This window comes from Asparagus officinalis, chromosome 8 (genome assembly GCF_001876935.1).
Source record: "Asparagus officinalis chromosome 8, Aspof.V1, whole genome shotgun sequence".
Taxonomy (NCBI): Eukaryota; Viridiplantae; Streptophyta; class Magnoliopsida; order Asparagales; family Asparagaceae; genus Asparagus; species Asparagus officinalis.
In genome coordinates this window covers 35,562,259-35,577,982 of record NC_033801.1, presented here as the reverse complement: position 1 = coordinate 35,577,982, position 15,724 = coordinate 35,562,259, and the positions used below count along the sequence as shown (strand labels likewise).

The 15,724-nt window shown below is 34.7% G+C and overlaps 1 protein-coding gene across 1 annotated transcript; it reads right to left on the bottom strand.

Annotated features, from left to right (window-relative positions):
* Positions 1,955 to 3,910, bottom strand: LOC109821129. Its single transcript, XM_020387323.1, has 3 exons — positions 3,264 to 3,910; positions 2,911 to 3,171; positions 1,955 to 2,591 (listed from the first exon to the last, which is right to left on the bottom strand). Exons 1-3 carry the CDS (start codon positions 3,908 to 3,910, stop codon positions 1,955 to 1,957), a joined length of 1,545 nt encoding a protein of 514 aa, XP_020242912.1.

Below are 15,724 nucleotides of genomic sequence, written 5' to 3'. Positions count from 1 at the left end.
CAAAAGTATAGCACGTTATATCGAAAGTATAGCACGTTATATTAAGAGTATAGCACGTTAAGGAGTACGTATAGCACGATATATCGAAAGTATAGCACGTTAATCTGTAAGTATAGCACGTTAATATGAAAGTATAGCACGTTAATATGAAAGTATAGCACGTAAATTCGAAAGTATAGCACGTTAATATGAAAGTATAGCACGTTAATCTGTAAGTATAGCACGTAAATTCGAAAGTATAGCACGTTAACCTGTAAGTATAGCATGTTAACCTGTAAGTATAGCACGTTAATCTGTAAGTATAGCACGTTAATATGAAAGTATAGCACGTTAATCTGTAAGTATAGCACGTTAATATGAAAGTATAGCACGTTAATCTGTAAGTATAGCACGTTAATATGAAAGTATAGCACGTTAATCTGTAAGTATAGCACGTTAATATGTAAGTATAGCACGTTAACCTGTAAGTATAGCATGTTAATCCGAAAGTATAGCACGTTAATCCGAAAGTATAGCACGTTATATTGAGAGTATAGCACGTTAATCCGAAAGTATAGGATGTTATATTGTAAGTATAGAACGTTAATCTGTAAGTATAGCACATTATCGTGTAAGTATAGCACGTTAAGTATAGCACGTTAATCCAAAAGTATAGCTGATAATCTTCTCTTCGGAGAACTTAGCGATCCTTATGGGAGCTTGAGGGTAGATGATTCTTATGATATCATGAGAATAATAGAGGTGTCAAACAGTACAGGGGAAAATGCACGTCAAAGTATCCAGATTTCGGGCAGTGAGTCGACTCATACATATACATAAGTCGACTCATCAGGTTGAGTCGACCTTTGCCTGTCATGAGTCGACTCATAAAACCAAGCCTAGTTCGCATTTTGGCTCTGACCAGTCGACTCATAATGTAATGAGTCGACTCATCATTTAATGAGTCGACTCATAATTTTATGAGTCGACTCATCAGTTATGCTCATCAGTTATGCTATTTATGCGTTTTTCCTATTTGGGTTGGGCTTGGTTATTTAACGTGCTATACACTTTTGTTATTTACCACTTTGCGACCCTATTTACGAGTTTAATGAAGAGAGATTAGATTGTAATTGAGATTAGATTGTTATATTAAGAGTATATCATGTTAAGGAGTAAGTATCGCATGTCTTTCATTGACATAGGATACATACAAAATTATGACAAAAAGTAAAAAGACCAAAAGTATAGCATGTCTTTCATTGATAACAAACACATAGGATACATACAAAATCATGACAAAAGTATAGCATGTTTTCATTGATAACAAACACATAGGATACATTGTAAGTATAGCATGTTAACCTGTAAGTATAGCACGTTAACCTGTAAGTATAGCACGTTAACCTGTAAGTATAGCACGTTACATTATAAGTATAGCACGTTACATCGTAAGTATAGCACGTTAAACTGTAAGTATAGCACGTTACATCGTAAGTATAGCACATTAACCTGTAAGTATAGCACGTTAACTAGTAAGTATAGCACGTTATGTCGTAAGTATAGCACGTTAACCTGTAAGTATAGCACGTTAACCAGTAAGTATAGCACGTTAACCTGTAAGTATAGCTCGTTAACCTGTAAGTATAGCATGTTAACCTGTAGGTATAGCACATTAACCTGAGAGTACAACATGTTAATCGTAAGTATAGCACGTTATATGGAAAAGTATAGCATGTCTTCCATTGATTACAAACACATAGGATACATACAAAATTATGACAAAAGTATAGCATGTCTTTCATTCATCCAAAAGTGTAGCATGTCTTACATCCAAAAGTATATCTTGTCTTACACGTCAAAAGTATAGCATGTTTTCTGTCCAAAAGTATAGCGTATCTTCTATCCAAAAGTATAGCATATCTATCCAAAAGTACAGCATATCTTCTAACCAAAAGTATTGTGTAGACCATATCTAGTCTGCAATAGGCTGTCTACATGTTCTACGGTTGTGCCCATATTGTTGACATCTACTACATCTTAACTCTTTGCCCGGATTCAATCCCGAAGGAATGCGCTTCGTCCTTGGTCTTCCACGAAGAATTGAAGTTTTCGGTGGCCGAATCACCATATTTTCGTCATCTATATATGGCTTGTCATCATCAGGAATTGGGTATATCGGAAAGGAGTAGCATTTACGGTATGTCTCCACACTAAAGTAGTGGGAAATATAGGAGTAAAGGGTGTCCATATTCTGCCGAATAACCGTCGCCGCATGTTTGCAAGGTAGCCCGACTACTTGCCATTCATGACAAGTGCATGTGCGTTCATTCAAATCTACTTCAACGGTGGGCAAATCATACACCTCGTACCTTCCGGTAGTAGAAGGAATTGCAGAAAGACAACGTGATTGCTCATTAATCTGAATAAGGTGCTCTTCCACAGTGGGAACAAATGTTGTGGTCCACTTGTGGGATGCCTCCCGCCTTTCAAAACTCATCCTCATTATTTTCTTGCGAATGTTATTAATTGTTTGGGTAATTGGCAAATAACGAGCTTCTTTGATCCAAGCATTGAATGACTCCGCTACGTTTGATGTCAACCATCCATATCTACATGCATGTCAATAAATAGTAAGTATAGCAGGTACATATATCTTGAAGGTTTGCATTTAAAATTTAAAAAAAAAAATAAAATTTTACCTCTTCCCAGGAAAATAACAATTAGCCCAATTTTCTGGACTCATCCTCAACATTTCACAATAGGCGATCTCTGATTTATGCCGTAGCTCGTTACATTCATTGTTATAGGAACGAGAAGTGTATGCATAAGCGGCCCTCTTCATAATTTGCACACATTCATCTCGTAAAGGTGGTGTAATGCCTTTTTTCGATAAGTTATTCTTAAAATTAGCCAAAAGATGACGAATACAATAAGCGAATACAATAAGAGTGATGTGACCATGGAAAGCATTTCTTCACGGAATTCTGAAGTCCTTTGTCCCTATCAGAGATTAACACCAGTTCATCATCTGGAGTATATGGATCTTCATCATTGAAGAGGATGTCCCGAATGCATTCCAAAAACCATTCCCAATTACTCTCATTTTCCGTCCCGCATATGCAAATTGCTACGGGAAACATACCACCATCTCCATTTAGAGCAGTTGCGGCAAGTAAGGTTCCTTTATACCTATAAAAGAAAAGAACAATTATGAAACAAAGTATAAAATATATGAAGTAGTACATTAATACAGCTTTTGATTAGATTGAACTCTACCATACCTATCAAAAAGATGTGTACCATCCAAGAACAATATTGGTCTACATCCCTCCATAAACCCTTTCCAACAAGCATAATAAGACACAAATACTCGTGTAAATCTTCCATCCTCATGCTCTAGGTGAACAATTGATCCTGGATTAGTTTCTATAACTTTATTCTTATACCATCGGAGTTGGTCATATGAAAATTTAGTATCACCATACAACTCACGTTGAGCTAGCTTTTTTCCCCACCAAATTCTATGATAAGGGATGTCCAAACCAAATTCCATTTTAAGCTTCTTTTGAAAATTAATTGGGCGATAAGTGGATTGTTCCTTCAATATGGTCTTGAGCTGATTAGCATTCCACTTACGAGATGCCCGTTGATATCCTTCCTTTCCTATGCCTCCTCCCAAGCAACTATGAGAACTATATATTTTTTTCACATAGAATCGATCATTATCTCTACGACGGGTGCAATGAACCATCCATTCGCAGTTTGCGGCCTTGCATTTTGCTGTCACCCTTTTGCGTTCATTTTTTACAAATTCAAAGTTAAATCCTCGTGCAATAGAGTAATTACTTAAACTCCGCCGACAATGTTCAATATCATCAAATTCTTGACCAACACTTCTAATAGCATTGTGCCATGCAATAGGAATCATATTAGAGCTCTTAACTTCCCGCGACATATTTTGTGAATACGATGGATTTTGTGAATGAGAAACATGATCATCACTAGAGGGGATATACGGATTACTGCATAGAAAATTGTACAAGAGTTAAGAAAGTGATAATGTTAAAAGTACGAAACTATATCAAAAGTGTAAATTACCTTATATGGACATCGTTAGCTTGTATGCCAAATAATATGTCTCGATTCATCTCAGCGTTCATGACAACAACATTCTCCTTGCAACTTCGATGTACATTGACCATTATCGATACATCAGCATCATCACATACATGAACATATATTTCTTGCGTGTGTGGTACTTTGTAAGTCAACTGTATCGTGCTTGCACTACAAGCAATTAGGCTTTGCACTGCAACGGCCAAATCTTTGTAACTCCCGTTGACATTTAATTCTAAAAAGTGATTGTTTCCTCTAAAATCCGTCAATGCACAATACAATTCTGCATCCATCTATATTTGTTACCAAAAAATAAACAAATTTAGAGAAAAATTTCACAAAGATAGACACATAAAATCAATACAGCTAAAATACCGCTACATGATAACGTGCTATCCTTGTATGTTAACGTGTTATACTTACATGATAACGTGTTATACTTACAGATTAACGTGCTATACTTTCAGGTTAACGTGCTATACTTACAGGTTAACATGCTATACTTACAAGTTAATGTGCTATACTTACAGTATAACGTGCTATACTTACAGTATAATGTGCTATACTTACAGTATAACATGCTATACTAACAGTATAACGTGATATACTTTCAGATTAACATACTATACTTACAAGTCTTGTATTTCATGCTATACTTACATGTTATCATTCTACACTAAGATCAAATTTAACTAAAATATCATCAATCAATTATATACAAATTTAACTAACATTTAAATATAGGTTAACGTGCTATACTTTCAGGTTAACGTGTTATACTTACAATATAACGTGCTATACTTTCAGGTTAACGTGTTATACTTTCATGTTAACGTGTTATACTTATAATATAACATGCTATACTTTCAGGTTAATGTGCCATACTTACAATATAACGTGCTATACTTACAGGTTAATGTGCTATACTTACATGATAATGTGTTATACTTACATGATAACGTGTTATACTTACAATATAACATGCTATACTTACATGATAACGTGCTATACTTACAATATAACATGTTATACTTACAGGTTAATGTGCTATACTTACATTATAATGTGCTATACTTACAGTATTAATGTGCTATACTTACAGTATAACATGCTCTACTTATATTAATATGCTATACTTATAAGTCTGGTAATTCATGCTATACTTACATGTTATCATTCTATACTAAGATCAAATTTAACAAAAATTTCATCAATTATAACAAATTTAACTAATATTTAACTAATTGTTATGAATTCATAACAATAACATTTTACTAAAAATAATTATGTGAAATAACATTATGTGAAATAACTAATTATGTGAAATAATAATGTGAAATAAGAAGTGCAAAATAATTATGTGAAATAACTAATGTGAAATTAATGGGTGGTTAATTACAAAACCTCAGTTATCTAACATTTTACTAAAAATAACGAATTAAAATTTTTTTATGAACTCATTTAACTAACTTATCAAATAATTGTCATGGTTAAAATGAGAAATTAATGCTAACAACTTGGTAGTTGAGTAAATTGCAAATTTCTACCTTCAAATGCCCAGAAAGTTGGTGAGAATTAATTGATGGGTTGTAAGAGAGAGTGATTAAATGATGGGTTATAGGAGAGAGTGTTGAGTTCTATTAATGGAGTGAGAGAAAGGGAGAAGAAGAGGGGGGCAGAGAGAGGAACTATTGGACCTAAAGACAAAAAGCCCTTATTTTTACTCCTTTTGATTTGTTTTATTGAAAGGTAATTTCTTTGATATTTAATGTTTGTAAACATAGTACTCGACTGTTCGTGAGTCATAGAATTCTATGGGATCATTAGGGTAATTGCAGTGAATTCAGTAAGCTATTGATTAATTCCCAGTATCAATGGTAGAGTTAGTTTTAGCATTTTGGTGATTTATCAAGGAATTGTTATATACAAACTAATAAATCTAGTTCTTCGGAGTCTTGATGAATATGGTAATTTAACAAAACTACAGGGTTATGGTATTTGGGACATCACTACAAATGTATAAATTCCATTCCTTCGTAATGTTCAAACTAAATATCAGTACTTTTTTTGTGTTAGTTTTGAAGTTCTTGTAGAGTTTAGACACGCTATCACAATATTCATATAAAGTTGTGTGTATGTAGATTCCAACTTTATTTAATTGTAAGAGATCCCTCTTTTCAAGATTTAGTTTAGACACGCTATCATAATGTTCCTGTAAATTTGTGCGTATGTAGATTCCAACTTTATTTAATTATAATAGTTCACTCTTTTCAAGATTAACCTATGTTTGTTTAATCCTATACAAAATCTGTGTACATATATAAAGCTATAATGTTAGTGTAAGAGTGAAATCAAAGTAAATCTTTCTTTTTAAAATTTGGTAATCAACTCTATGTTTCTGTTTAAATTTCCTTTAATCATCCGTGTGCAAGCGTTAAAAGATGCAAACTTAATATGTAGGTGATATGTCTAAAAACTAAAAGGAAGACTAACTATGATTTCTAAATCTGGTTATAGTATTGTCTCTCTCTCCAAGTTACCGAGTGATACTTTTAATTCTTATTTCAATGCGAGATTAATAATTTGTAGTAAAATTGTTAGAAAATATAAATGTTATAGTTCAGTGAGATTGCATCCCTTCTTTACCTTTGACTATGAATGATAATCACATTTTATTACAATTTTATACCATCATTATCTAGTTTATATGAATAAATTTATCACTAGTAATTGTTTTTATCTTTAATTACAGGTTAATCAAAAATAAAAGCCCAATATCTCTTCTCTCAACAAAACCCACAAATTAAATGAAGAACTCAAGCATGAAAGCCCAAAAAAAGAAGAAATGCCAAAGAAGCCCAAGCCCAAAGCATAAAAGAAGAAGAAGCTGCGGAATACAATTGCAGCACACTGGGTATCGAAGCCATCGTCATTCTGTTACGAATCTAAGGCTGAAATTCATGGTTTTTGGATAATATTTCGATCCAAGGGCTCTTATTCACTGATGTTTACTATAAATAGGGGTAGAGAGTGAGGGGTTAGAGGTGTGAAATTTTTTGTAACTCTATTTGGAGAGGAGGGCCACTCTTAATTGAGAAGGCCTTCTAAATTTGTAACTTTTGTTACAATTAATAAAATAATTTTTTCACCACTTTAAATATTTCTTCTCTTTGTTGGATGATGAAGATGGAGATGAAGAATTATTTGGAGGTTTGCATTTTCTTTTCTCTTTTATTTCTTTTTTATTACTTATTAGTTTAGATTTATTTCTATGCTTGTAGTTAGATTTTATTTTCTTGTTAAATAGCCAAGAGGCTAGAACCCTCTTGCCTTAGATTTATTTCATGCTTATAGATTAGATTTATTTTCGTATATTTAATTCTTGCAATTTATTTTGTAGTTCAGATTTTGCAATTTATTTTGTAGTTAGATTTTAATTTCTTGCACTATTCACCTTGAGGCTAGAACCCTCTTGGGTTTAGTTTTTCTTTTTGTTTATTTTTATTTTGTTTGATTCGCCTTTAGGCTAGAACCCTCTAGGGAATCACCCTTTTCAAAGAAGTGAGTTCAATTTTACATTACTCGTATCTTTAATTAAATCCACCATCTTTAATTTCTTACATTTCACTCATCACTCCTATTTGTCACGAACACAACATAAGAACCGATTTTATATTTTCTCCTACAAAACACATTTCTCGTGAGATCGATATCTTTATACTATAACTTGACACGGTTGTGCACTTGCAATATTTTTGGTACATGTTTATGCCGCATCAAGTTTTTGGCGCCGTTGTCGGGGAAAGTGCTTAAGTAGGTTTTAATTATTTTGGTTCTTTAACTTGTGTGTTTATTGTGAAGGAAACACTTAGAGCTTGAAGATCGCGGATTGGAGAACTAGGATTTGAAGATTTGCTTTCGGGTAAGTCTTCTTTCTAGCGTTTTCAATTCCACCCTTTTTAGTTAGCTTCACAATTAGAGACAATTAGGATCTAGAAAAAAAAAGAGATTTTTTTTTTGTTAACCATAATAAAATCCATCTTTCACTTTGACATTTACTAACAAGATAATAAATTCAAATAATTTCCCCCTTCTCATTTGTTTGATTGTTAACCTAATTAAAAAAAATTCCTTGGAAATGAAACAGAAGATGCATATATTTTTATCTCGAAATTTGAGAAAGTATGTATTATGATTAAAATGAGAGAATTAACAGAAGATGCGATCAAACTCAGATTTATTCCATTTGCTCTCAAAGACAAAGCAAAAAAATGGCTGTATAGCTTATCCGTAAATTCCATCACTACTTGGGAGGAATTTATCACTATTTTTCTTAAGAAATTTTTTCCTATCCATAAAACGGTGAAGCTAAGAAACAACATCATGAATTTTAAAATTATCCCGGGAGAACCGTTTTGAAAGTATTTTGACCGATTTAAAGATCTTCTCATCCAATGTCCTCATCACGTTTTAGAAAAATTATGATTGTGCCAAATAATTTATGTGGGATTAGATTACTCTGCAAAAACTTCCTTAGAATCAATGTGCCACGGGGATTTCATGAGGAAAAATGCCGACAAAGCTTGGGAATTTCTAAAGAGTCTATCCGAGAAATTAATGCAATGGGAACACTGTGATAACAGAGTTTCATCAGTTCCCAATTTTAAGTCTAGTGGTCCTTCCTTGGAGTCAAACATTTCTTCTGAAGCAAAGATGGCGACAATTCTGCGGAGGTTAGAAGCCTTAGAAATTAAGGAACGAGCTCCAGCTCAAATCAATCATGTTTCTACCCAAGGATGTTGAATTTGTCAGTCTCATACCCATGTTTCAGAGGAATGCCCTCTCCTAGGAAACAATCATGCATTAGAACAGATGAACGCTGCATTCCAGCACCTTAGAAATGATCCATTTTTCCAACCTACAATTCAGGTTGGAGAAATCATCCCAACTTTGCATGGAATCAAGGAAATTCTCTCGGAACTCAAAACTTCACTCCCACTTCGACCCAACATTTTCCTAGGGGAAACACAGTTCCTTTTAATTCTCATCCATAATTTTAACAACACAATCTGTCGTATCAAAATTAGTCTCCTCTTCATCAAGCTGTAATTCAGACTCCTCACAATCCAGATCAAGATAAACATCTCAATATCTTGTAAAGAGGTTTGGAAATCATAATTAAGGCCTCCACTTAAACCACGAATATGTTAACTCAAACGTCTAGCACTCTGAATTCCTTCATGCAATCAACTGGACAAATGCTCAACTCCAACACTCAAGCTATAGCTAGATTAGAATCCCAACTTGGTAAACTAGCTAGTACCGTAAGTGAAAGAGAGAAAGGAAAATTTCCGAGTCAACCCGTGGTCAACCCTAAAGACACAGGATGCAGTTCACCCTAGAAGCTCAAGTGAATGCAATCCTTTTGAGCTCTGTTTGAGCTGCTGGTGCTGATTTTGATATTATCATGCTAATTTCAAGCTTTGTTTGAGCTGTTTTGAATTGGTGTGGGAATTGGTGCTGTTTTAAGCACTGTTTGAGCTGCTGGTGCTAATTTTGATATTATCATGCTTATTTTGCGCTTGTTTAACTCTATGTTATGTGGGAATTAGTGCTCCTTTGAGCTCAGTTTGAGCGGCTGGTGCTGATTTTAATATTACCGTGCTAATTTTGAGCTTGTTTAGCTTTATATTGTGTGGAAATTGGTTCAGCTTCTATAACATTTTGAGCTGCTAATCTATTTTTGATATTATCATGCTGATTTCTTAGTGATTTAGTTCTACATTTTGTGGAAATTTGTTCAGTTTTGAGCTCTGTTTGAGCTGTTGGTGTTGTTTTTGTTAATAGAATGCTGTTTTCGAGCTTGTTTAGCTCTTTATTGTGTGGAAATTGGTTCAGCTTTGATGACATTTTGAGCTGCTAGTGCTATTTTTGATATTATCATACTGATTTCGAGCTTGTTTAGCTCTGTTTGAGCTATTAAATTGGTTCAATTTCGATGACATTTTGAGCTACCGGTGCTTTTTTTGATATTATCACGCTGATTTTGAGCTTGTATAGCTATGTTTGAGCTGTTTGTGCTGTTTTTGTTAATGGAATCTTGTATAGCTATGTTTGAGCTGTTTGTGCTGTTTTTGTTAATGGAATGTTGATTTCGAGCTTGTTTTGCCCTATATTGTGTGGGAATTGGTGCCATTTTGAGCTCTATTTGAGCTGTTGGTGCTACTTTTAATATGGTTATGCTAATTTCGACCTTGTTTAGCTCTATATCACAATTTTTGGTTCCTTTTTGAGCTTAGTTGAGCTTTTGGCAGTGATGATGGTCAACTAAATAAGATTGCAAACTAATTTACAATGTTCTTAATAAGATAAGACGTTCTTTAGTATGTTATTAGAATGCAATCTACGTGAACTTGTACATTTCAGTTAAAGCAAACAATTTTGATAAAAGATCAATAGCTGAGCCAACTTAATACATGAAAATATCAAATTACATCATGAAATTGGCAAAGTGGTATATGATTTGTTTAGATCATTGATTTTGATCTAACCAAAATAAATAAACATCTAGTCCATGATGCTAGCCAATCTTATCCTTACTCATGTTGGGCACAGTCCCATTGTTACCAACATCATGCACGTGATTTAAGAGATCATTCATGTTCTAATTTGTGTCGAGGATATCATTGCAACAGGGACACTTCCACCACCCGTTTTAGTCTCTAACTTTTAAAGCATTGGCTCTTAGCATTATTTCTGCTTCCTCCATTATATCCCACATTTCATCATGCTCTCAATCTTCATATGTATTGTGACGCCCCTGGGTTCACATAAGGCTGCAATCCAATGTGAAACCAAGAATGTCAAACCTGCCATGGATGACACCGTGTAATAACATATTTCACAATCACAATTACTATCTCTCTAGTAGAGTCAATAACAGGTATAGGTACAAAAGCAAGTAAAATATAATACAAGAGATAACTGATGAAATGATAGAGATCAAATTAACATTTCATCATCCAACATACAGAAATACAAAGTAAATCTCTAAAATGAAAAATCTGGAGATCCCAACAAGTCTCAAATACTGAATGTCTGATAAAAGGAAATAAGGCACACAACCTTTACAACTTCTAGAATAAAACTCTTAATGTCTAAATAAAATGTCTACCGTGGAGTTCCATAAATAAATAAAAACTACAAAAGAAAGATGAATGCTAATATGCATCGCCCTCAACCTGCGACTCTCTGTGCACCTGGCTAGTTACCTGAAATGGGAGGGGACAACGAGCATCAAAGCGCTAGCGAGCAACATCACAACCAACCCCAAGGGAGAGGGCTCGTTGTACATAGAAAAATACAGTTGATATATATATATATATGAGAAAATGGGAGGTGAGCTGGCAGCGTAGGAAATTTCCTACGCTGCAAGTGTATGACATGTGAACCCCACACCGATGTGACTAGTAGGGGGGCCTCATGTATATACCTTGTATCTCAAATTGTAAATCTCTAAACACCAAACCCAAAATCTAATACAGGAACAATAATATAAAGAAGACACACCCATCTCAGAACTCAATTACCATGTCATGTCAAAACCCACATAAGTGTCATGTCCAGCCTATGTAAGTGTAAGTGTCATACTCAAGGTTTAAACAAGTATCCAATACATGGACTCAGACTAAATGTAGTGGATGTCCAACACATGGACTACATATATATATTGTCCAACACATGGACTGAATGATGAATGTCCAACACATGGACTGAATATAATGAATGTCCAACACATGGACTGCACATAATAATTGCCCAACACATGGACTGAATGAAATGTGTAAAATATCGATGAGATATATGAAAAGATGCACATACACTAATTCCACACGTGTCTCGGTGTGCAAATCTAAACTCGTGTCCGCAAGTCATCACACATGTAAAGCTACATAATAAACAATAATTTCTAACACCAGATGTTCGAGGCGACTCCTCGTTCACATTAAAGCACGCAACAAAAGTAAACATGCACAAACTGTACCGACGATCAACCGAAATAGGCAGAAGTAAACATGCACAAACTGTACCGACGATCAACCGAAATAGGCAGAAACCCTTTACAGGTTTCTGTCTGCTTCGAAACAAATCTAGAAGTGACATCATTATATCCCAAGCATAATATTACCGATATCAACATATATGAAACAATATGAAACGAAATTCTAGCTTGTAAATATATTGACAAAACCCTAAACATTTATATACACATGTTTAAATGTTTTAAAAGCAAAAATTTGTGATTTAACACATGTTTAATAAATTTTAGATCTGAAATTCGTCAAGGGGACTATTGTGATCAATTAGAAAATCATAATAATATATTCCCACTTTATACGCTATAAAGATCTATCTTTTGTACACAAAAAATACGTTTTAGGCTCGAAAAATCCAAAATAAAACTTAGTAAAAACGTGCAAATAAATGGGTGCAGAGTTGGGCGAGATGTTACTCGCTTCAGATGCTATAAAACTCCTGCCACATGAAAGAGAACCAATCCTCTTCGCTGCACTGCACAAATCTCGCTGAAAAACCCTCCGAAATTCCTAAAATCGCCAAAGAAAAGAACTAGGGTTTGAGAGAGGGGAAAAAGGGCTAGGGTTTCTGAGATCTGATGCGTAGAGGGTGTTTTCGGGTGAAGAGGGATTAAGTATTATGGTCAAACCCGAACCCAAAATCCGAACAGACCTGAAATTGGAAAAAAAACTGGAAATCAGCCCATCAGTCGACTTATCAGTCGACTGATCGGTCGACTTATCAGTCGACTGATCGGTCGACTTATCAGTCGACTGATCGGTCGACAGAACGAACAATTTCCTGTTCATACATGTTTTGCTTATTTGCAAAAAAACCAATGCACAAAACTCTATATATATACACTCATATAATCTCTAATAACTTGTTATCAAGTACATCCATGACCTCAAGCTATTTATCACGATAAAAATTATTTATCACCAATAATTCACATATATTCATAACAAAATATGGGGTTTTACATGTATATGATGTTGGATCCAGGAATAGGCTAGATGGGGGGGTGAATAGGCTATGACCAATTTATAAATTTTCAATTTAGTCAAACAACCAAACAACCATGCAGATATATCAAATCATAAATACAGGCAGTTATAATATGCAGAAAGTAATGCAAAATGTAAAGCTCACACAGATGTACCTAGGTTCGGCCTCCACGCCTACGTCCTACAACCAGAATCACTAGAAAAACAGTTTCACAATGTCTTACACCTAGTAAGATTGGCTACCTACCGCAATCATCCTCTTTGGCACTATTCGTTGGTTACCGCCACTATGTAAACTGAATCTACTAACAATTCTTACGAACTACAACCCTGTAGTCCGCAACCTAACCTAAAACAGATCTAGAGTCCAAAATAAATGTAAAAGACAATACAGATCAACAACGAATAAAAACAAAAGGAACAAAGTTTAGAGAAGCTCAATGTAGCCATTGTCATGTCGATCTGGAACATTTTGATGTAGTACTCACTATAAACCTAGTATAAGCAAGTCCGGCAATGAGTCTACTTCACAAGATTCTGATGGATCACAAAACAGAGATTTTTGCAAAATTCTACAAAGTTTTGAGTCAAGTTTGTGCAAGGAGGAGGATCTGCGTATTCTGTTGTTTTTGTCACAACAATCTAGAATTTTTTGAAGTAGCACTCACTATAAAACTAGTATTTGTACATCCGTCTCTGAGTCTACTTCATACAACTTCTGACGTATTGTAAAACGAAGATTTTTGTGAATTTCTACGAATTTTTGAAAGAAGCCTACGCAGGGAGGAGTATTTGCGAATTATGTTGTATTCTATTAATCTTACTCCCTACAATCATTAACAGCCTTTAGGTAGGCATTGGTAATCCTAATCTGCTTAGGATTTAATTTTCCACCTTGGATATGACATGTGGCACAATCTGTAATCCTAATCTGCTTAGGATTTAATTTTCCACCTTGGATATGACATGTGGCACAATCTGGGGACATAGAAAAGTCAAAATACCCATAAAACACTTTGGATATGACATGTGGCACAATCTGGGGACATAGAAAAGTCAAAATACCCATAAAACACTTTGTACACATACAGGTATAGGACTTTGTATTGTACCACTTTTTCTGCACTCCATATGCCATGTGGAATGCAATTATTGGCTGAAATATCCTCCCGTGATCCCTTCCGTGTTTTTCTCTCGCCCTTCAACAGCGCACCCATGTGAGGTGGGGCCCGCTTGCAGCTGAAATCACATGCATTTGATACGCGCCGCTGGATCGACGCAAGGCTAAACGGATCGGAAACACGTGGCCTGTAGCGGTGAGATATGCATAATAAATCTTAGCTGGGCATGTTTGTGTGGGTTTTTACTAGTAGATTTTGAACTAGTCCTTGCGAAAATCTTGCAAAACAAATTTTCTTAGGCTTTGGAAATAGTAAGTATATATATATATATATATAAGAAATATGGGTATGCTTGGTAGTGATGTGTCACATCCTCATCCACTCCCTACTCATGTGAATGTGGTCTCAAATTTGAATGAGTGGAGGGGAATATGATACCTCACTACCAAGCATACCCATATTTCTCTTTCTCTCTCTCTCTATATATATATATATATACACACACACACACACACACACACACACACACACACACATACACACACACACACACACACACACATACACACACACACACACACACATTTCCTTTTCTTTGAAGAATTTTTTCTTTTTCTTTTTAAAGAATTTTTTCTTTTTTCCTTTATTAGGAATAACTTCTTTATCAGCCTTATAAGGTTGATTATAAGCGAATTGCTCGCAAAATTCACCTAATTCTTTACGTTTTGTAAGTCTTTGAGACTTTAATTGGTTTTTGAGCTTTAAGTCATTGCATAAGGCTAGGCCTTCTTTAATACAGGCGTTTGACAAATACCCATATGATAGGTTATCGTAGGGAATATATCCCCCAAATTCAGCTCGAATTTTATTCCGAACTCTTTCAGCAAATAAGGTGGGTAAGCCATCTATGAATTTAGCTTTCCAATGTGAGCTATTAGCATCACTTAAAGACATAACTCTACTTAAATAAGTATCTTTATACCATCTATAATGGGTCAAAGATGGACAACGAAAATTTTGTAATAGTGTCCTTATTCTTTCACCTTCATCAAGGTAGGCACCAGTAAAATGGTGAGCTATAGATAGCATTAAGGTATATACAGCATCTTCTCGCTGTATTCCATTTTCAATTTTCGTTGCTCCTAAGATTTCATTACGAGCATCAGCAGAGAGATAATTATCCCACCATCCTTTAAGGATACCAGTAAAACCGCATGATATGAATAGGGCTATATTTCTCTCAGTATTGCCATTTTGTTTACATATAGTACCATACATTAACATACGATGTATAGTAGCATTAACTTGGGTATCGGATAACCCATCTATATTCCATTCGTAGATATGTCTACCATTATAATCTGCCTGTAGAAAGGCATCATTTTCTTCAAATAAGACATCTGCTGGAGTAGGTTGCTTATA

Bases quoted from the DNA above. Each gene is read 5' to 3' on its own strand.
- LOC109821129 (XM_020387323.1), bottom strand. From the start codon at position 3,910: ATGATTCCTATTGCATGGCACAATGCTATTAGAAGTGTTGGTCAAGAA. The intron at 3,172-3,263 runs GTATGGTAGAGT...TTTCTTTTATAG, and splicing joins GGTACACATCTTTTTGATAG to GTATAAAGGAACCTTACTTG. The intron at 2,592-2,910 runs GTATTCGTCATC...ACATGCATGTAG, and splicing joins TCTTATTGTATTCGCTTATT to ATATGGATGGTTGACATCAA.